Genomic DNA, 21,030 nt, shown 5'->3' on the forward strand with positions numbered 1-21,030 from the left:
TGGGTTGGGCAGGGCTTATTGGGCCATAGGGACATGCCCATCCCCTCTTCCCACTGAGACTCCTGGAGACAGAGGACAAGCACAGACCCATTTATTGTCAGCTTTTCCCTCTATTTCATGGCCCCGGAAGTGAAAGGGTTTGGAAGTGCCTGCAACTGACCCTGGAGCTGCTGGAATCCAGGCCTAGCCTGACAGCCTTTTAGGCAGCCAGCTGAGGACCCTGGGGTCTGGCAAGCCTGAGGTAAAGACTTGATGGGATTTGGAGCAGAATCCCCTCCTTCAAGGCTGGAGACGTCATAGGCTGTTCGCTGCCTCTGCCTCTGTCACGATTTTCCAGAGCTGTTCCCATGCCTCTTGGCCAGGCTCAGGTGGTCGAGTCCAGCGCAGGAAAAAACCTAGAATTGCGAGTGGGGAGGAAGTCAGAGGGCTGAGCCGAGGAGAAGAGCCTGGACTGAGGGGTGGCAGCCTGAACAGGGAGGGACACCTTACCTGCCCACAGCTGCAGGCTCTGGGGCTCTACCGAGGGCCATAAGGCTAGGGGGTTGGGCGAGTACATTGGGTTACAGAGTCTCTTTCGCTCCGTTGATTGGTTCAGACTGGACCACAGGGAGTGTGTCTTTGTCTTCACTTCACACAGGGACCTGGCCAGGGAGCAGAGTAGGTTAGACAGGTCTTTGGGAGCCTTGTGGGGTTGAAGTTCCAAAGAGGGAGACCAGCCCCTGCTTTTGAGGGGGCCCATGCACTCCCTTCTGGGGCAGACATCATAAGCTCTAGACCTGATAGGCCATGTGGGGAGGAGGTATAGGAGGAGCTGGTGGCCAAGGTATGAAGGCAAAACAGCCCACTGCAGTCACCATTTCACTACCCAGAAGTACCAGCACCAATGACAAGGACTGCTTTCATGAAGTACTGAGAGGCAGTGTGTCCTAGCAGAGAAAACCTTAAACATCAAGTCAGGAAACCTGAGTTCCAGTCTCAGCTCCAACACTTAAACAGCTGTGAGACCTTGAGCAGATCATTTCCTTTCCTCATCTGGAAAGTGAGGCTGCTGTCCTCTGCCTATGTGTGGTGAGTTAGGGTGGCTAAGAAAGCCCCCATGTCTCTAGTGCTTTGCCTTCCTCGACTTCCTCCTGCCACCCTTAGGAGATCCTCGGATGTGAAAATTCTGAGCTCATCTGGTCTGACCCCCTCCTCACCCAGTAAGTAGTAGTATCGGCCTCATGTTTGTTGTGTAGTTGTTTGTAGTCACGTCTGACTCTGTGATCCCTTTTTGGGTTTTCCTCGCAAAGATCCCAGAATGGTTTGTCATTTCCTTCTCTGGTTCATTTTACAGTTGGGGAAACTGAGGCAGACAGGGTGAAGTGACTTGCTCAGTGTCACACAGCTAGTAAGTGTCTGAGGCTGAATTGGAACTTGGGTCTTCTTGACTGTAGGCCTGGTGCTCCAACCACTGTGCCACCTAGCTGCCTTCATGTTATAGATGAGAGAATAAGAATAGCTCACATTTATGTAGTAGTGCTTTGAAGATCTGCAAACCTCTATCCATCGATATGATCTCATTTAATCCTCACAACAACCCCTGAGGTTGGTACGATTCTCAATTTGCAGTTGAGGAAACTGAGGCTGAGGTTCCAAGTCACACAGTAAGTTAGTAGCAAGATTGGAACCCAGGATTCTTTCCATTGTGTCACACTAAGGTCTCTGGACTTTAAGGGGCCAGCCACCATTGTGCTCTGTCATGGGGAGTCGAGCGGGCTCAATTGAATCAGAGAAGGGAGAGCTGAATTGGGGGTTAGAGGACACGGGGGTGGACAGGAGGGGCCCAGCCCAGCATGGCCTCACCTCTCCTTTTCACTATTGCAGAGGAAGGTGCCGAAGGGGGAGGCGTAAGCATGCTCAAACAGGGTCAGCAACATCCCTTCCCCAAACTCCAGGGACAACGGGAACTGACGGCTCAGCTGCCACACACAGTCCAGGAAGAGCAGGAAGATGGGCGCCTCGTGCTTGGGGCGGCCCTGGCCGTAGGCTGAGTGGGCACAGCGCTGCTGAAAGGGGTGGCCAGCCTGGGGAAGAGAGCAGAGAGGGGATAAGCAGGAGCCAGCTTTGGGGAGAAGGCCCCCCTGGCATGGGCTTCCCCTAGGGCCTGTTACCTGGATCCATTCCCGTTCCAGCAGGCTTTGGAAGCCACTTATTGTGCGGCACTTGGGATCCAGGATGAGCTGGGCCAGTGAGGTCACGAGGAGGGTGGTGTCCGTACCCTCCGCCCCATGTACCAGGATACAGACTCCTTCCCTGCATGGTCCAAGAGGGTCCATCAACAGTAGCCTCTGCTTCTCTAAGGGGTGGCCCCCCATGCCAATCCTGACCAGTAGAGGCGATTCTGTCTGGGCTGATAAGGCACGTGCCTAGGGTGGTCCTCTGCCTGGCATTTAAGGCCCTCCCTGCTCTGATCTCCCCTTTTCCTGAGTGCTTTCACACAATGCCCCTTCCTAAGCTGTTATAGTCAAACTGGAAAACTGACTTCCCATCTTCCTCCTGTTTGCTGGCATTGCTGGAGGCTGGGCCTCTCTGTTTAGGAGGCATTATGCCACTGCCCAGGGGTGGGGCTCTCTGCTAGTGTCTGATGTAGGCTGCTTAGCCTGGGGCATGGCCTTCCTTCCCCGAGGGCAGTCATGGTCCCTGGTCAGTGGGCCTTACCTATCCATGCCCTGGGCTGCCAGGCAGGCGGTGGTGAGTGCTTCTTTAACATGTGTCAGCCACCGGCAGCCATCTAGCCGGCTGAGCCATCGATCCATGCTCAGTGAGGGGTCTGTACAGGCCTCTACCAGCCGCACAAAACTGTCCTGCAGGGGCCGACCCCTGTGGGGAAAGGCAGATTAGTGACCCCGTTCCCCAACCTGAGAAGCCTGCTCTTTCGAGGGAGCCCCAACACAGCCGCCTGCCTCCTCTCTTCTGGTCTTACCATCTGAGGGGCCACCTCTTCTGGGCATTCATCCCTAATTTGATGACCCCTGACCCTCCCCAGGTCTGCTCCAACTCATCCAAGTATACCATATATCCCTAAACTTTTCAACCAGTATTCCCGCTGATCTGCTAGCTTTTCTGAAATGTGACTCTTGAGCTGTTGCAACCTTTTACTCTGATGGTGACTCCTATTTCCCCTCAAATCTCCAGGCCAGGGGAAGGAGGAGGAGGAGGCATAAACTCCTTACTCCCCACTGCAGTTTCCCCAGGGCACCTAGGTGGGGCAGTGCATAGAGGACCAGGCACGGAGTCAGGAAGACCTGAGTTCAAATGTGGCCTCAGACAGTACTAGCTGTGCGAACCCTGGGCAAGTCACTTAACCTCTGCTTCAGTTTCTTTACCTGTAAAATGGGGATAATGATAGCACCTACCTCTCCTGGTTGTTGTGAGGACCAAATAAGAGAATAATTGTAACATGCTTAGCAATGCCTGGCACATAGTAAGTGCTATGTAAATGTTAGCTTTTATTATTATTTATCTGACCTATGTATTCTTCGTGTTCTCCCCAATTAGTATTGTCTCCTCCAAATAGAATGGGAGGTCCTTGGGAGCAGGGATGGCTTCAGTCATCAGTGTTTTCCCATTGATTCATATCCTGACCCACACAAGCTCTCAATGACCTTTCTTTTGTGACCTGTCCAGTTCATACTGCTCTCTCCCAACCACCAAAGTCACTTTTTCACTGAGTTTTGTACTTTTGGGGTAGCTAGGTGACCCAGGGGATAGAGCACTGGGCTTGGAATCAGGAAGACTCATCTTCCTGAGTTCAAATTCAGCCTCAGACACTTACTAGCTGTGTGACCCTGGGCAAGTCACTTAACCCTGTTTGCCTTAGTTCCTCATCTGTAGAATGAGCTGGAGAAGGAAATGGAAAACCACTCCAGTGCCTCTGCCAAGAAAATCCCAAATGGGGTCACGAAGATTCAGACTTGACTGAAACAACAACAACCACCAAAACCTGGCTTATTATGGTCTTCCTCTTCATCCCATTTCCTGGGATCATCTTCGAGGACTTCAGATCTAACGATCTGGCCACGAAATTCTTCAGCCTACTCCACCCTATCAACTTCCCTCTCCATCTCACTGATGAGATCTTTCTTCAGATCTCACCGTTTTTCCTTTCAGAATGATGCCACTTCAAAGACCGAGAAATTTGGAGTTCCACTCAACAACCACAAGTAGATGAGAATCCACTCACCTCCCCAACTCTAAACCTAATCCTTAAACCCTAATCAGGGTCTTGTCCTCTCTTCCCCAGTCTGATTTCATCTTCTTCAATTTGAGCCTTCCCTTTGTTACTTGCTGCTCATTTCACCTAATCAGTACCCTCTGCCCCTGGGCTCCTCTGATTGGAGGGTGGGGAGTGAACCTCCTTTTAAGGAAGGCACCCTAGGAGAGCCATCTCTTCATTTCCCATCATGCTCCTCCCCCCACCTTTCAGCTTCCTTTTAGGTGTTGCCATCCCCCTTAGATTGTAAGCTTCTTGAGGACAGGTTCTACCTTTTTCATATTTGTATTCTCAGCTCCTAGCACCATGCTCGGCACACAGTAGGTGCTTAATAAGTGCCCATTGACTTCCGGCAGTAGAACTACCACCCAGAATCCCTTGTTCCAGTGTCACAAATTCTTATCCCTGCATAAAGCCCCAGCTTCCGATTTCTTTGCTTCCAAAGCTATTGAAGAAACCACGAAGTCGAACGGAACGGGTTCGACTTGGCTCTTTACCTCTCCAGGGGTCGGTGCAGCCGTTTCCAGCCCAGGTAGGCGCCCTTGGCCTCCGTGCCGCCCCCAGTTATTCGGGCCTGCTTGACAGCCTGGGCTGAGCGGGTGTCCACCACTAAGCCCCGCCCTCCGCCCAGGGCCAGAGCTGCCTGCAGCAGCTCCTCATCCTCCCCACAGCGTCGCCGATTGGCCCCCTGCAAGGGCTGGCTGGAGCGTAGCATCACCTGGGAGTGGGATGAGTGACCTAGCTTAGAGACCATCCCCTTAGGGCCCAGGGTTAGGGCCACCTGCATCTGCTGGAAGCGAGGGAAAAGTGGGAGCCGACAAGGCTCAGGATACCCGGGAGAATACTGGAGGTCAGGTCCGCTAGAGGCAGGGTGGGAGTCTGCCTGGGAACCTGGGGCCAGAGCTGAAGGTGTGTCGGGGCGAAGGCTCGGCTGGGCTAGGGTAGGGTGAGGCAGGGGTTCCGCGTGGGAACGGGGGCGTGGAGCCAGGGGTGCCAGTGGAGGAGCAGAGTGGGCATAAGGCTAGGACGGTGCGATGAGCAGGGATTGGGGTTCGGGGCAGAGCCGGGTGCGGAAGCTGTTCCCAGACTCACTGTTCCGTTGCTACTGTGATAGTAGCAGAGCACAGGGAAGCGGCCACCTTGGCGAAAGCGGGCGCTTCGTGCCAGGACATCGTCCCCAATCCCGCGGGGCACCACCAAGGCTGGCGGGTAGCTGGCGCACACGTCGAAGTCCTTGTTCACTGTGCTCAGGCGCCAGGCGCTTGTCTGCAGGAACAGGATGGGGGAGTCTCACAGGCTCCTTCCCACCACAGCCAAGGGGACAAGCCTTTCCCCAGCACTTCCCCAAGTCCCTCCTGCCCCTGCCCTCAATCCTCTGTCCCTGGCACCTACCTCGAGGGCCACCTGCTGATAGAAGTGGTCCGGAGGGTGCAGGTACTCAGCGTCTCCCAGCCTCAGGCTCTGGGGCCTGTAGAAGAATGGATAGGAAGTGGTGACAGATTCCAGCGAGGACAAGGCCTTGAGGAGAAAGGCAGGAAGCACGTCTGGGGACCCCAGGCTCGACATGCAAAACCTCTCCATGCCCTTGCTGAAGTTCTCACCCTGCCACCCTCTGCCGTCTCCCCCGTCCCCTTAGCAATGCTCTGGGCTAGATTTGCTACCCTAATCCCTGCACGCCCTGCCCACCTCGATGGAGCTGGCGATGTCCAGAGTCTCCTCCAAACCTTCGATCTCCAGCTGCAGAACGTGCAGGTCCTTACATTTCAGCGTGATGGTGCCCGAGTTTCCTGCCACCCTACCGGGGAGGGGTGGGGGAGGGAAGGGAGGGCAGGAGTCAGTGAGCTAAATGAACACATGGGAGCAGGGCGGGAGAGATACTGGTTTAGTACAGGACTCGGGGGCCAATGGAGGGTCAGGGGGAGGCATGGAGCTGGTAGGGGAACACGAATGGCGAGACACGGAGGGCAGTATTGAATACGGGACAAGTAGGACATATGGGAAAGAGATCAGAGAAGTCTTTGGGGAAGGGGACACTGCAGGGTTCGTTGAAGGGACACGCGAATCGGTGGGTTAGTGAGGAGAGGAGACTTGGGAGTCAGTGGGGAAAAGGAGACATATGAGGGGTCAGTGGGAGAGAAGGAAGTGGAAAACGCATAAGAGCGTATGGCTACGGGAGCTCAGCTCTCCTTGGATGGAGGACTGAGACCTGGCGAGCCATGTGTGCCTTCCCAGCCAACATTCGACACGTCGGCTCTCCGGCCGGCCCGCCGACTGACTGGCTGGCTCGGGGCCCCGTGTAGTTCCCAGCTAAGCAGTTCCCGATCTTCCGGGGATACGCCTCAGCGCTGCTAGCCTCTCCTCCCCAGGAAGCACCCTCTTACACACACACAGTAGCGTCCCCTCCACCCTTCGCTGCTTGGTCCTGTCAGCTCGTTCCTCTTCCCTGCGCCCAGTTAGGACGCTGCCGGGACCCCCTCCCCTCTCCCGATCGCGCATCTAGGACGCTGACCGGTCTCGAACCCCTCTCACCGCTTTTCCACAGCATCCACATTGCGCAGCAGCAGCCACAAGTCGCTAGGGCTTCCGTGCCCCGCGGACAGCAGCAGGTGGTGGCTGGTGATACACAGGGTGCCCCTCACCGGTGACTGCCCAGGACCGGGCAGAAGGAGCGCCTCCGCCCGACCAGTACGGATCAGTTCCGAGAATTCCATCCTGGAAGCCCGGGGCGCCGGGGTTCTGGGGGTGCTGCAGGTGTTGCGGGGCGCAGAGGGGAAGGACGGGGTCCCAGGACGCTGCAGCCCGAGGGCACGAGCAGTCCTCTCTGCCCAAAGGAGGACCGGGGCGGGAACCCGAGGATGGCGGGGGGGGGGGGGGGGGGGGGGGGAGATAAGAACAGGAACTGCCCTCGGGGCGGGTGAAGCTTGCAGGATGGGTCTGGTTAAGGTGGCCCCACGAGGGGAGGGTTCAGGATTTCCGGAAATCTAGGGGATTTGGGGTGCTCAGGTTCAACACTGCCCTCGTGGTGGAGGGCAAGGACAGCTCGGGCTTGGAGCCTAATTGGGCACTCAGATGTTCTCGAACTCAGGGCACCCATCCCATCCACTCCCAAACAGAGCTCTCCTCCCCTCGGCCTTCCTCCGTGAAATAATCTGCCAAGAAACTCTATTTCGTTCTCCTCTTCCTTTCTCCGGCTCACGTCTACCCTCCGGCCTTGGAATTAGAAGCCCTGGGTCAGAAGTCCTGTCACTAATGTTAAAATTAATGCATTTTTTATATTATTTGTTTTTACATCACAGTCATTTCCAGATACCCCCTCCCCCACCATGAACCTTCCCTTCTAAGGAAGAAACACGTTAAGCCAAAACAATTCTTTTTTTTTTTCTTGGCAAGGCAATAGGTTTAAGTGACTTGTCCAGGGTCACAAAGCTAGTAAGTATCCAAAACAGCATTCTTGACCATGACAGGCAATGCATAAGATATTTTGCCCACCTCTCCAAGGAAAGGGGAGAAGGAGGGGGAGAAATGCATTCCCCCTTCCCTTCATTTAATCCTTAGTAAGGGGTTTTCCCCCTTACACTCTTGGAGTCAATGTATGTGATCTTTTCCTCACTTTGCTTCCTTCCCTTTGTATCAGTTCATTCGTGCCTCCCTGTGTTTCTTTGAATTCCTCTTGTTCCTTGTTTCTTATGGGGAGATGACGTCCTGTTGAATTCATATACCACAATTTGTTCAACCATCCCCCAATCAATGGGCACATATTTTATTTCCAGTTTGTTTTGCCATTAGGGGGTCCTGGGTTCTCAAGCAAGTCCCCGCCCCCTCTCTGGTCTTCAATTTCCTCTCTGAAGGGACACAGATGGACTAACTGGTCTCTAAGGTTCTTCCCAGTACTTCAATTGAGTCTTCTCTGTTGGGTCCCCTCAGGGCCACCTTAAATGCTGACTGTATCTGTCAATTTATCTGCTGGTCATTGGTTAAGGAGCGCCCCCTGGGGACAGTTGGCTTTTCACTTGAGTGCCACTTGAGTGCCACAGGGGAGCCCACCTCAAAGCCTCTCCAGGAGCTTCCCAAGATTCCCAATCGCCTATCTCCTCCAGCCCTGAGAATTGCATCTTAGACATTTACTCTAAATATCCCAACCCAACCTAGCACCTCTCACTGCCTCCCTCCAGTCTGGGACCCTATAGCCCTCACAATCTGTCCTTCATCTCCAGCCTAGGACCTCACATTCTGCCTCCATCAAGTCTGAGACGCTATCTCTGTGACGCCCCAGCCAGGTATCCCACAGTTTCCACTCCCCTACTAGGATCCAGCATGGCCACCCTCCAAGCAGGGACTCCTCATTCTGCTGGCTCCCCCATCTATCTTGGGATCCCAGACTCTGCCCTGCCTTTGCCCCTGTCCCAAGCTGAGTTTTGGAGATGTCTCCCTCAGTGGCACACCCTCATTCTGGTTGGGAAAGATGGGAAGGGAAGTAGGCAGATGCCAAGGGACAGAGCCAATGTCCCCAGCAACTCGCTGGCCTTAGAGAAGTTTCCTTCCAGAGAACAGGGTGTCTCCTTTTAGGCAGAGACAATTACATTTGACCCTGAGGCCAGAGAAACTGAGATCCTGCCCCCCCCAACTCCCCCATCCCTTTCCTCTGGGGGTCACGTGAGTTCCCATTATTATAGAATTCCAGGGAAATCAGCCACACACTCAATCTTACACTAACTTTGGCACACAGACCCATCTATCCCCAAGAACACAGGGACAGCCATACACATCACACCTCTCTGGTCCCACCAGAGCTACCATCACCATGTCTCTGGGGTCCCTGGCATTTGGGGTCCTAGGTGAAGAGGAAGAGCAAGAGGAGGAGACCCTGGACAGCTTGAAGGCACTCACTGCCAAATTAAAGCTACAGACCAGAAGGCCCTCGTACCTCGAGTGGACAGCCAGAGTCCAGAGCCAAGCCTGGTGCCGTGGCCATGCCAGGGCTGAAGTGGGGGAGGCAGGTCCTGGAGCCATCTGTGGTTTTCACACTCTGGATGATGCCCTGCAGTGGCTCAGAGAGGAGCTGGTAAGTCTGGGATATGGGCGGTTTGGGTAGAGCCCCCATCTAAGGGAGAGATGCACAGACAGAAGCCCCAGGCTGAGGAGGGGAATGTAGTCTTGGCCTTAGGGATTTCAGGGAGCCCCCTTCAGGACAGGCAGCATGGGGTAATACTACCCCATGGAAAATATTTACTTTTGAGTTAGACAACCTGGTTCAAATCTCTTCCCCTGATGGTGGGACCTTGGGCAAAACATTTGATCAAACCAGGCCTCAGTTTCCTTATCTGTCAAGTGAAGGGCTGGATGATCTCTAAGTATCTCTTCCCATTCTTGGTTTATGATTGGATGTTCCCTTTGGACTTAAGGGAGGCTGAAGTCTGGGGTGGGTGGAGGCAGGGAGAGAGAAGACCCTGTCCTCAATCGTGCAGTATTCAATGAAAAGAGTGGGGGTCCCCTTCCCCCAGCCCGGTCCCTTGTACACAGTATGTGATTAATAAATTATTGTTGGGGGCAGCTAGATGGTGCAGTGGATAAAGCACTGGCCTTGGATTCAGGAGGACCTGGATTCAAATCCAGCTTCAGACACTTGACACGTAACTAGCTGTGTGACCCTGGGCAAGTCACTTAACCCTCATTGCCCTGAAAAAAAGAAAAGAAAAGAAATCTTTGTTGACAAACTGAATAGATGAGCTCCAGAGTCCATTCAAGAGGTTGGAAAGCCGCACCGCTTGTTGGAAGACTTGAGTTCCAATCCCAATTCCTCCCCGCCCCTGATGGTGGTGAGGAAGTGCTTTGTAAAGCCTCCAAGGCCATAGAGATGGGAGTTATTATTATCATTCCTGGAAGAGGAGGAAGAAAAGCAGAGGAGAGGGTGGAGCTGGGCTTGAGAGAGAGGAGGAGCCAGGAAGGGCTGAGCTGGACAGAGGGGATTTCAGGGTCATAGAGGTTCAAGGGGCTGGCAAGCTGCCTAGACACATGATGGAGATGGGGTGGGTGGGTGGGGAGGCGGGAGATACCTCTGCTCCCAGCATCTCTGGGAGCCTGCCCAAAATGGAGGGCAGGTGCCCAGGGCCCTGAATCCCCAGCCTGGATCATTTCTCCCAGAGGCAGATGCAGACCCAGGACCGGGAACTGGCTGGGCAGCTATTGCGCCTGAGGTCCCGCATGCACCAGCTAAAGGTGGAGCAGATCTGCAGGCAGCACCAGGAGCTGCTGGATGATGCTGAGCTGGAGGTTGAGGTCAAAGGCCTGGGCTTCGGGGAGGCTGCAGAGCTGCTGAGCCCTGGCTCCCTCCGGCCTACACGACTCCTGGCTCCCCCACTCAGGGACATCGGTCTCACCCGGATGAACATCAGCTCTCGTCGATTTACCCTCTGCTGAACGGGCAGGCCCTGATGCAGAAAGTCAAGGCTTCTCTGCTCTCCCACAGGGTTTGTGCCACCCCCAACCTTGGTGCTCTGCTACCCCTGGCCTGAGGGACCGCAGTTCATTGCCTAGAAGGAGGGAGAGAGCTCTCCAGCCTTTCCAGAGTCAGCTCTCCCCGGCTACTTAGAGGAAGGAGTGCCCCAGCCTTGGGGAGGAACACTCACACTTTCTCAGGCCCTCCAGTAAACACCGCCCCAGCCTGCAAACAGGCCCCATGGTGTCATCTCCTGCCGCTACTCTGCTACCTTGTCACTGGGAGACAGAGAGAGGACACCAGATGTGCATGTTTCTGAGGGAGGAAAACACGTCTCTGACCCAGAAGCCCCCAACTTTTCTCTCTCATTTAGCTCCGTGCCTGTTTTTCCTCTTGTAGTCTGGTTTTTGATTTCTGGTTCTCTCTGTGGGGTTGTCTGTTTCTCTGTCTCAGTCTCTCAGTGTATTTCTATCTCTTTACTCTCTCTCCCACTCTCTTCCCTTTCTTCTCTCTCCTCTCTTCGCTCTCTTTCTCCCCTTACTCTCCTCTCTGTCTTCTCTCCTCTGTCTCTGTCTCTCCCTCCTCTCTCTCTGTCTCTGTCTCTCTCTCCCCCCATCTTTCCCTCTGTCACTCTCTCCTCCTTCCTCCCTCCCCCGTTTTGTCTTTCCTTTTGTATGTGTTTCAGTCTGTTTTTGTCTCTCTGTTTCTCTCCCTCAGTAACTTTTGTTTCTGCTATTTGCCTCTCTTTGTCTGACTTTCCATCTTTGGCTTCCTTTCCCTCCCCCATTTCCTGCCCCCCTCACCCGCCTCAATTGAGGTGAGCATCAGTTTCCACCTCTCAAACCCCAACAATGTCTCTGTGGCCTCCTCCTCCTCTGTCCCCACACCCCTCCCTTTTCCTCAACAGCTTGGCTCAAGGTGAAGGAGCTGTTTGTAGCACAGGAATGCATCATTCCAACTTGGATCAGCCCTGGCAGGATTCATTGGATCTAGCTGGGGCTCAGTCACCAGATGGCCCAACTCTCGCTCTTACTGAGCTGGGTGGGGGAGTTGGGGTGCCTGTCCCCTGTCTGCAGCGAACCTAGATGGGGCATAGCTTTCCCACAACATTGCCAGTGTCCACTTGGCGTCATCAAAAAGTCACTGCTGAAAGGACCCTTAGAGATCATTTAGTCTGAAGGAGGTAGGGTGATATAGTGAGAAGTATGTGGAATTTGGAATCAAAGGACCTGGGTTCAAATCCTACCTCTGCCACTGAGTCTAGGGCAAGTCGTTTAATTCCTATGGCTCTAATAGATTGTAAGCTCCTTGAGGGCAGGAACCGTCTTTTCCTTCTTTTTGTATCCCCAGTGCTTAGCAGTGTTTGGCACATAGTAGGTGCTTAATAAATGTTTATTGACTGACTGTCCTCATTTGTAAAATGAGTGGGTTGAACTGGATGACCCACGTGATCTTTCATCTCTAAATCTATGATTTTCTATGAGTTCAATCCTTTATCTTGCAAAGATGGAAATTGAAACTCCAAGACAAGATCACACAGCAAGCTAGTGGCAAATTAGTCTATGTGGAAGAGGGTGTTGGGGATGGAGGGGACATTATGCCCCTTTGTGAGCTCTCCCTGACCCCCCACTCCCTTTAGCACATATGCTCCCAATGCCTTCGTCTCCACAGAACTCTAGACCTTTCATTCTGAAAAGGTCTTTAGACATCATCTTAACCTTAGTTCACCAGACTACTGATACATTACTAGATTCCCCAGGCTGGGGTGGGGGTGGGGGGAGGAGTCCATGAACTTAGAGGGAAAAAAAATCTTTATTTTTACCACAGTCTAAATGAAATTTATCATTTCCTTCAATGATGATTTTTTTAAAAATTCTGAGAAAGGGTCCATAGGTTTTACAAGGCATCCAAAGAGGTCCATGACACACAAAAAAATGCAAAGAACCTCTGATCTAATTTAATCAGCTCACTTTAGAGAAGAGGGAGCAGTTCCAGAAAGTGGAACTGACTTACCCAAAGTCACACAGACAGCAAGTAGTAGAGACAGGACTCCAACCTAGGTGTTCTGACTCCAACTCTAGAGTGTCTTCTAATTTACCATCCAATACTCTCCATGGTCTGTCACCCTCTTTCCCCTCCCACATATTGGGAATTCCCTGAAGGGGGAAGCCTGGGACCCCCTGTGACCACAGCTCCCTACTATCAGCCCCTGGATGTTGGGAGGGGCGTGGCTGGTACTGTTGTTCTTGACTTGTGGTTGAGGGAGGGCCTGACAGGGGTTCTGGGGGTGGTTGCTGCCTTCTTTCTCACTCACTCTCTCAGGAGGAGGCAGGAAGTTGGGGTTGGACGTGGGCTAGGTGCTGAGAAGGCAAATTGAGGCAGCGACAAGGAGCTGGGAGCCTCATCCATCCTCTGGGTGGTGATGGAGCTGCTGGATTGGAACCATCATGTGAAGCAGGCCCGGTGAACGGATCAGGCAGGAGCCCACCACAGGCAGGTAAGGAAAGGATGCACAGGGGTTAAGGGGGCATCCAAAGGGAATGGTCAGCAGTCTCTAAGGTGGTGGCAGGAAGGACTAGAGGACTAGAGAAGTCTCTGCAGAGACTTTCAGGCTTCTGCCTCACTGGCCACTGTGGGACATTAGCCTGATAAGACCTGGGACACTAATGGATGAGCACCCTGACAAGCCCTGAGGGAACGACGGTACCACTTCACCCTGGGGCACAGTGGCATTGGCCCTGTGGACATGCCCCATGGTGACCCTACACAGAGCCCCAATTTGTCCCTGGGGACCCCCTGACCTCGATCCTGTGAGAACCTTGATGCCAGCCCCATGGGCACCCCAACACCAGTCACACTGTCACTGTGACACAGCCTCGTGGGCATCCTGATGCCAGCAAGGCTCACATGGGGCCCCCGGGGGCAAAGGCTGCCTGCTTGAAGAAGGGTTTGGGGAAGTCCTTGAAACTTGACTGGGGAGCAGGGGAAGAAGATCTGGAGCCAGAGGAGTTCCAACCCAAACAGGGGCACTGTCACAAGAGTGACCAGGAGCCTGGCACTGAAGGGAGAACTGGCAAGCTTTGTATTATACCTGGTATCTTGGGAGGATTCAGGTAATAAGGTGGGACCTAAAACGAGCCCTTGCCTGGATCAGGTGAGACCAGATTAGATGAGGCCCTTAGTTTCCCAAACACTTTATTCATGGATATATGTAAACTCCTAGGACTCTAGTTGACCCTCTAGTTCTGACTAGTTCTCATTTGGTAGAAATGGAGACCCAGAAAGGAGCAAGGAGTGGCCACATGGCTAATTGGTGGCAAGGGTAAGGCCGCAATCCAGGCCTCTTCACTCTGCCTGTTGCACTTCGCCCAATGTAGTAAAGGGGAGAGAGGACTTGGAAAACTTGGATCCAAAGCCTGCTTCTGACATTCATCTCCTTGTCACCTAACTTTTCTGGGCTCCAGTTTCCTTACTTGTAAAATGAGGGATTGGGGCTACAAGGCCCCTGAGATCTCTCCTGGTTCTGAATTTGTGATCCCAGAGGCAGAGAGGAAGCAGCATTTGGATGAATGGAGGAAAATTCCATCAGGAAGCTTAAGGGAGGGACTTGATGGGGTCAGAATCCTGCAGGAAAGAGACCCAGGCACTTTAGCGACTTTAGCTGCCAAAGGTCCTTGGGAGAGGGAAGGGTTTGCCCAAGCTTCCTGGATACACACGTCAGGGACGATTTCTGATGTGGGATTGAGATTTTGGGGCCTGAAAGGCCAGGCACAGGAAGGGAGGAAAGGAAGGAAGAAAGGCTATTTTAAATTGGGGTGGGGGGAAGATGAGGGGCATGACTGGCAGTGGGAGCCTGATCCCAGAGTTCCTTTGGAAAGTGTCCATCTCCCCTGGATGCCGGCTAAGCAAGTCTTGAGGCCAAACCTCCTAGGGCCCAGAGGATTGAAGTTATCCAGTCTCATCTGGGTCCTCCAAGGTGTGAGCCATCCCTTTGATTTTCTATCACCTTCTCTTAGTGGTCTTTCCAAATCTCCTCCTCTCTCCTCAACCTCCCTACCCCACCAGAGCCAGTCTTAGCAGAGGGCATGGCCTACTACCTTATTGAGAGGTTCATCATCTCTCCCTTTGGGGAGGCCTAGACTCAGAGAGGCTTAATCTCGAGACCAGCTGGACATTGCTCCCCACCACGAACGTCATTGATCTCCTAAACCAAACCAAGAGAGAGCTCTGGGCAGGTCACGAGACCTGGGTTCAAGTCTGTAGTATAGAGGAAAGAGTATGAATCTGGAGTCAGAAGGTCTGGGTTCAAATCCCTAACGCAACACTTATTACCTACATGAGCAAGGATGGGGGGGGGTCACTGCTTATCTCTGGGCCTTGGTTTCTTCCTCTGTAAAATGAGGGGGTTGAACCCAATGACCTCAAAGTTCTTTCTAGTTCTTCAACCTAATTCGTGATCTATGTTCCTAAATCTCATCTCTGTGATTACTATGTTAGTCTTTGGCAGAACCTCCCCGCACACTTGCCTAGGGCTGTTGTGGAAAAAAAAACCAAAAACCAACAAAAAACTTTCCAAGTCTTGAAGAAGCAAGATTAGAATGTGAATGATGGGTGAAACTCCAGGGAATAGAGGGTGACAATTTGGGGAAGGCCCCTCTGTTACCAATCATTCTGATGTGCCACCTGCCTTGGGGCCCTCCCTGCCCACTCTCCACCCCCAAGGGAGTTTTCTTCAACACACAATTTCCGAAGACATGTTCCTGCCCGGATAGATAGTGTCGTACAAAGGGATATATACGTAGACATTTGGGGACCTGGAAATTGGGATCCAAGCTCTGCTTTGGAACTTTAGTGGCCATCTGAACATCACCCCTCTGGGACCCAGGCTTAGTCTCCTCATTGATAAAATGGAGACGACAGCCCTGGCATCAGAAGGCGGTGGCAGAGGCGATGCTTTGTAAACTGTGGAGAACTAGATGGGGCAGCGGCTTAAAACATTTCCATCATTATTGCCAAGCACAGTCCTCTCCCATATTGGGGGTGGGAGCAAAAATGACCTTGTGTGGGATTTCCCAGGGGAAGATGCCTGCTTGCGTGTGTTTGATGTGGGTCTCACTGGGGACCGTGATGGGAACAGTAGTAGAGTTCGAGGAAGAGGGCCTGGTACCCAATCCAAGCTCAGCAGCCTTCATTTCCTGGGAATCCTTACTTGAGATTATTCCCCTCTTTAAAACTGTTTCCTTATCTATAGAATAAGGAAGTTGTTTGAGGTGACTATTAATTTCCCTTCTCATTCTAAATCTAGTGGTCCATGTAATATTCTATGTTCTAATATTTCTTTTATCTGATACACTGTGTTCTAAAGCTCCTTCTAGCAGTCAGTAAGTCAGTCAATAAGCATTTATGAAGTGCCTACTACATGCCAGTCACTGTGCTAAACACTAGGGATGCAAAGAAAGGCAAAGGGACAGTTAGGTGGTACAGTGGATAGAGTATTGGCCCTGGAGTCAGGAGGACCTGAATTCAAATCTGACTTCAGACACTTACTAGCCGTGTGATCCTGGTCAAGTCATATAACCCTGATTGCCTCCAAAACAACAACAAAGAAAGATTGGAAAAATATAATTCCTGCTCTCGGGAAGCTCATAGTCTCTCCTGGGAGACAAGATATGAGTAACTAGGTACAAAGAAGCTACACACAGGATACAGAGGACATAATTAATGGAGAAAAAGCACTAGCATTGAGAGGAATTAGGAAAGGCTTCCTGCTGAAGGCAGGATTTCATCTGGGACTCAAAGGAAGCTGGGAGGTGGAGATGAGGTGGTAGAGCACACCAGGCACGGGGCACCACAAGAGAGAACGCTTGGAGTCTGGATGTCCTAAGGGCCCTTCCAGATTGGGCTTTCTCTGTTTTAAGTTCTGACTCTCTGTGTTCTTTGGATCCTATCAGATGGTGGGTGAGTCTTCAGGGATGGAGGTGGGGATTGGGGAGAATAACCTTCCAATGTCATTCCCAGGTATTGGGGAGACTAGGTCGGGGCAATGGGACCCGATCCTGTGGACGCCTCAGGCAGGACAGACAGGGCAGGGCAGAGCCCCAGGCTTTCCTCCCTGGCCCACCGAAGTCCCACCATTCCACCTATGTTTCTCTGGGGCTTGGGTCCCTTGGAAAGGTGGGAGAAACAGATCTCAGGGACTCAGGGAAGTGTGAGCTCACGTCTCTCCGGGGGAAGGGAGGTGAGGTCAGGGTAGGGCCCTGATGTAGGGAGAGGCTCACACACACAAACCCGCTCTCCCTCCCTCACCCCCTATCTCCACCCTGACTGGGAGCAAGGCTTCTCCCCTCCCTCCCCCTTCACATGTACTGTTGCTGAAGTCTTTGCTTTGCACCTGAAGCTGCTTCCTGTGTGTTTTCTCTGAGAACACTCAGCATCAGTCTGGGAAGCCTTAAGGCTTGAGGGCAGCTGAGGGGAGAGGGTTCAAAGCACCAACAGCTCTCAACTAAGGGCATTCTTTTTACACAGGAACATACACACAGAGCCGCCCACCTTCATTTCTAAGCACAGATACATGGGCTTACAAACATGTAACTCCCACATACGTAACATAATTACCCATGTGCAACAACCATGATCGCATCCAGACACCTCTATTTACACACATTAACATACATGCAAACAGACATACAGACATGTGGTATTGTACATATGCAATCATCCATGCAAACTAACACAGAGATACACAGAATTGGAAACACGTTCTATGGATCCAGGGAATTTCTGGTCACGTGTGGTTTGAACTGGAAAGTCCTGGGGTCCTTCCCAGATTGAAGATTCTAAAGAAATAAACACATCGATCCCACACTCATCCCCACCCATGGATCCCACACATACTCCTCCTCTCTCTCCCCCCCCACACACACATTTGCACACTCAGAGAGAAGCACATTAAGATGGGCATGGCTGTGTGGCATTATTCACAGAGATACACTCACATCCGCACTGTTAGCCCTCTCTCCCACCACATGGGGACACAGAGGAGTCACCCACCTACTCATACACATGAGTACGTGAATTGTGAAGCATATGGCAATGACAGTGAGGCCTAACGCTCCAACGAAACTTTGAAGTTTTCACCTTGACGTTCAGTGTCTCCCCACCTATCTATCTCTTGCCTCTCCCCGTATCCTCAAGCGCCAAGAACAATGCCTAGTATGTAGTAGCCACTTAATAAATGCTCCTTGAGGAAGCAGCTAGGTGGTACAGTGGATAGAGCACCGACCCTGGATTCAGGAGGACCTGAGTTCAAATTTGGCCTCAGATACTTGACACTTACTATCTGTATGATCCTGGACAAGTCACTTAACCCTCATTGCCCCACAAAATTAAAATAAAATAAAAAATAAATGCTCCTTGAGTGACTGACTTTGATCCTCCCTCTATCCTGTGACACAGGTAGTACTGACATTTTCATCATTTTACAGATGAAGAAATTCAAGCTCAAAGGCAAGTCCACTTAGTGAGTTAGTGAAAGATTGGGGACCGAGGGCTGTGTCTACCACCCCTCCTAGGCACACATACATACCTTGCCCATTGTACAGTTACAGAAATGTGGCCAGATGGGTGTGTGCATACACAGCACAACACATCACAAAGAGGGAAACTATCTGCGGCTGTGAGTGAAGTCCCATGTCCCACCAAGGTCGAGGTTTCAGGAACAGCTCTTAACCTCTAGTCAGCTGCTGACTAGCCATTGGAATGTCTGTCCCACCACCATGCAAGGACCCACCTTGTGATCAGAGCTTGAAGCTAGGTCCTCAATACCAGATCAGGTAGGAAACATTAGGACCCTCGGGGTTCTTAAAAGCACTTTTATGAAGTGCTGGCAATTTATATAAATTGGAGTTGCTGTTTAAAGACATAAATTATAGGTGCTCCATTTGGTTAAAAAAATGTAGCTTGACATGATTGAATATAAATATGGGGCTTTTTAGATGCAAAGGGGCAACTAGGTATCACAGTGGGTCAAGTGCCAGGCCTGGAGTGCCTTGGGACACTTACTAGCTGTATGACCCTGGGCAAGTCACTTAGCCCCGTTTGACGCAGTTTCCTCATCGTAAAATGAGCCAGAGAAGGAAATGGTAAACCACTCCAGTATCTTTGCCAAGAAAATACCCAAATGGGGTTATGAAGTCAGACACGACTGAATGACAAATTTTAGGTGCAAATGTCCCCCACTGTCTCAGGCTCTCTCTTTTGGGATGTAGCCTAAGACATTTGCTCCCTGGATTTTGCTCCCACCTCCTAGGATTCCAATGTTCTCTTTTTTTGTTTTTTTTTTTTGTTGTTGTTGTTTTGGGGTTTTTTGTGTGTGAGGCAATTGGGGTTAAGTGACTTGCCCAGGGTCACACAGCTAGTTAGTTTCAAGTGTCTGAGGCCGGATTTGAACTCAGGTCCTCCTGACTCCAGGACCAGGGCTCTATCCACTGCATTACCTAGCTGCCCCTCCAATGTTCTCTTAATCTGCCCTCAGTCCAGATCCAGAACTTCCAGCTTTCTTGCTCATCTTCAATCTTTTTGTAGCCTTAAGTTCCCCAAGGCAATCCAATCCTTTCTCCAGACCTCTGCAAAGGCCAGACTCCAGCCCTTCCTGCTGTTGGCTCAGTTCCTCTCTTCTTCCTCCATCATTTTAGTGGGTTGCAAATTTAAACTCAGTCTTTAGTAGATGGCTTAAGTGGAGTAGTAGATGGAGCACTGGGTTTGGCATCAGGAAGACCTGAGTTCAAATGTACCCTCAGACATTTACCACCTGTGTGTCTCTGGGCAAATTACTTAACCTCTCTCAGCCTTAGTTTCCCCAATTATAAAATGGGAGATAATAACAGTACGTACTCCCAGGGTTGTTGTAAGAATCAAATCAGATGAGGGCAGCTAGATGACAAAGTGGATAAAGTACCAGCCTTGGATTCAGGAGGACCTCAGTTCAAATCTGGTCTCAGACGCTTGACACTTACTAGCTGTGTGACCCTGGGCAAGTCACTTAACCCCCATTGCCCCACCAAAAAAAAATCAAATGAGATATTTGTTTTTATTTATTTAAAATATTTTATTTTCCCCCAATTACATGTAAAGACAATTTAATATTCATTTTCTAAAAGTTTGAATTCTCAGTTTTCTCCCTCCCCCTTCCCTGAGATATTAAGCAATTTGATATAGGTTATACATGTGCAATCACACAAAACTTATTACCATATTAGTTATGTTGTGAAAGAAGACACAGACCGAAAGAAAAAAACATGAAAAAAAAACCAAAATGAAAAATAGTATGCTTCAATTTGCAATCAGACTCCATCAGTTCTTTCTCTGGAAGTAGATAGCATTTTTCATTGTGAGTCCTTTGGAATTGTCTTGGATCATTGTATGCTTAGAATAACTAAGTCATTCACAGTTGAGCATTGTATCATATTTCTGTTACTGTGTATAATGTCCCCCTGGTTCTACTCACTTCGCTTTGCATCAGTTTCTGTAAATCTTTCCATCTTTTTTTCTAAAATCAATGAGCTCATTTTTTCTTACAGAACAATAGTATTCCATCGCCATCATATATCACAGTTTGTTCAGTCATTCTCCAATTGATGAGTATTCCCTCAATTTCCAATTCTTTGCCACTGCAAAAAAAGGCTCCTATAAATATTTTTATACAGATAGGTCTTTCCCCGCTTTTTAAAAATCCAAATAAAATCTATGTAAAGTATTAATTATAGTGCCTGGCATGAAGTAGACCCTACATAAATGTTCATTCTCTTTCCCTAATGTGAAAGGGCATCCAAGAAAAGTCTGTGTAAACTAGTGTAGCATTAAGAAAAGTAAAGAAGAGGCAGCTAGGTGGTGCAGTGGATAGAGAACTGGCCCTGGATTCAGGAAGACCTAAGTTCAAATCCGGCCTCAGACACTTGACACTAGCTGTGTGACCCTGGGCAAGTCACTTAACCCTCATTGCCCTGCAAAACAAAACAAAGAAAAGTAAAGAATCCAGTTGAGAGCAGGGTGGTCCTGATGTCCCCTGCTCTGATCTGACTCCACTTGGAACCTCCATTTTATTTGTGGGGGTACTTTTAATAAAGTATTTTTTCCAGTTACATGTAAAGATAGTTCTCAAGTTTTGTTTATACAAGATTTCCAATTTCAGATTTTTCTCCCTCTCTCCCCTCCCTCCCCTCTCCCCTAGACAGCAGGTAATTCGATATAGGTTATATATATAATATATATAATAACATTAAACATATTTCTGCATTAGTCATATTATAAGAAAAAAAGAAGAGGAATGAGGAAAAACCTCAAA

At 50.8% G+C, this 21,030-nt stretch overlaps 3 protein-coding genes across 4 annotated transcripts in view; 2 read left to right on the forward strand and 1 right to left on the reverse strand.

The window, feature by feature from the left end:
- Positions 1 to 82: 82 nt before the first annotated feature.
- On the reverse strand, positions 83 to 7,092 carry LOC122746484 (myotubularin-related protein 9-like). Its single transcript, XM_043992109.1, has 10 exons — positions 6,782 to 7,092; positions 5,939 to 6,047; positions 5,645 to 5,770; positions 5,345 to 5,518; positions 4,750 to 4,970; positions 2,698 to 2,859; positions 2,151 to 2,292; positions 1,843 to 2,063; positions 490 to 641; positions 83 to 395 (listed from the first exon to the last, which is right to left on the reverse strand). Exons 1-10 carry the CDS (start codon positions 6,961 to 6,963, stop codon positions 295 to 297), a joined length of 1,590 nt encoding a protein of 529 aa, XP_043848044.1. The 5' UTR covers positions 6,964 to 7,092; the 3' UTR covers positions 83 to 294.
- A 1,869-nt stretch (positions 7,093 to 8,961) lies between these two features.
- Positions 8,962 to 11,211, forward strand: FAM167B (family with sequence similarity 167 member B). Its single transcript, XM_043997160.1, has 2 exons — positions 8,962 to 9,314; positions 10,394 to 11,211. The coding sequence occupies exons 1-2, from the start codon at positions 9,054 to 9,056 to the stop codon at positions 10,667 to 10,669; spliced, it is 537 nt and encodes a 178-aa protein (XP_043853095.1). The 5' UTR covers positions 8,962 to 9,053; the 3' UTR covers positions 10,670 to 11,211.
- Positions 11,212 to 13,022: 1,811 nt separating this feature from the next.
- Positions 13,023 to 21,030, forward strand: part of LCK (LCK proto-oncogene, Src family tyrosine kinase) — a 30,163-nt gene continuing 22,155 nt past the window's right edge. For both annotated transcript variants that reach the window (XM_043998498.1, XM_043998499.1), the window contains exon 1: positions 13,023 to 13,185. The gene's annotated coding sequence lies outside the window, so the exon portion shown is untranslated. The remainder of the gene's footprint in view (positions 13,186 to 21,030) is intronic.

Source organism: Dromiciops gliroides, chromosome 3 (genome assembly GCF_019393635.1).
Source record: "Dromiciops gliroides isolate mDroGli1 chromosome 3, mDroGli1.pri, whole genome shotgun sequence".
Classification (NCBI taxonomy): Eukaryota; Metazoa; Chordata; class Mammalia; order Microbiotheria; family Microbiotheriidae; genus Dromiciops; species Dromiciops gliroides.

Bases quoted from the DNA above. Each gene is read 5' to 3' on its own strand.
- FAM167B (XM_043997160.1), top strand. From the start codon at position 9,054: ATGTCTCTGGGGTCCCTGGCATTTGGGGTCCTAGGTGAAGAGGAAGAG. The intron at 9,315-10,393 runs GTAAGTCTGGGA...CATTTCTCCCAG, and splicing joins AGTGGCTCAGAGAGGAGCTG to AGGCAGATGCAGACCCAGGA.
- LOC122746484 (XM_043992109.1), bottom strand. From the start codon at position 6,963: ATGGAATTCTCGGAACTGATCCGTACTGGTCGGGCGGAGGCGCTCCTT. The intron at 6,048-6,781 runs GTGAGAGGGGTT...CCTCCCCGGTAG, and splicing joins GTGGATGCTGTGGAAAAGCG to GGTGGCAGGAAACTCGGGCA. The intron at 2,293-2,697 runs GTAAGGCCCACT...TGGACCATGCAG, and splicing joins GCAGCCCAGGGCATGGATAG to GGAAGGAGTCTGTATCCTGG.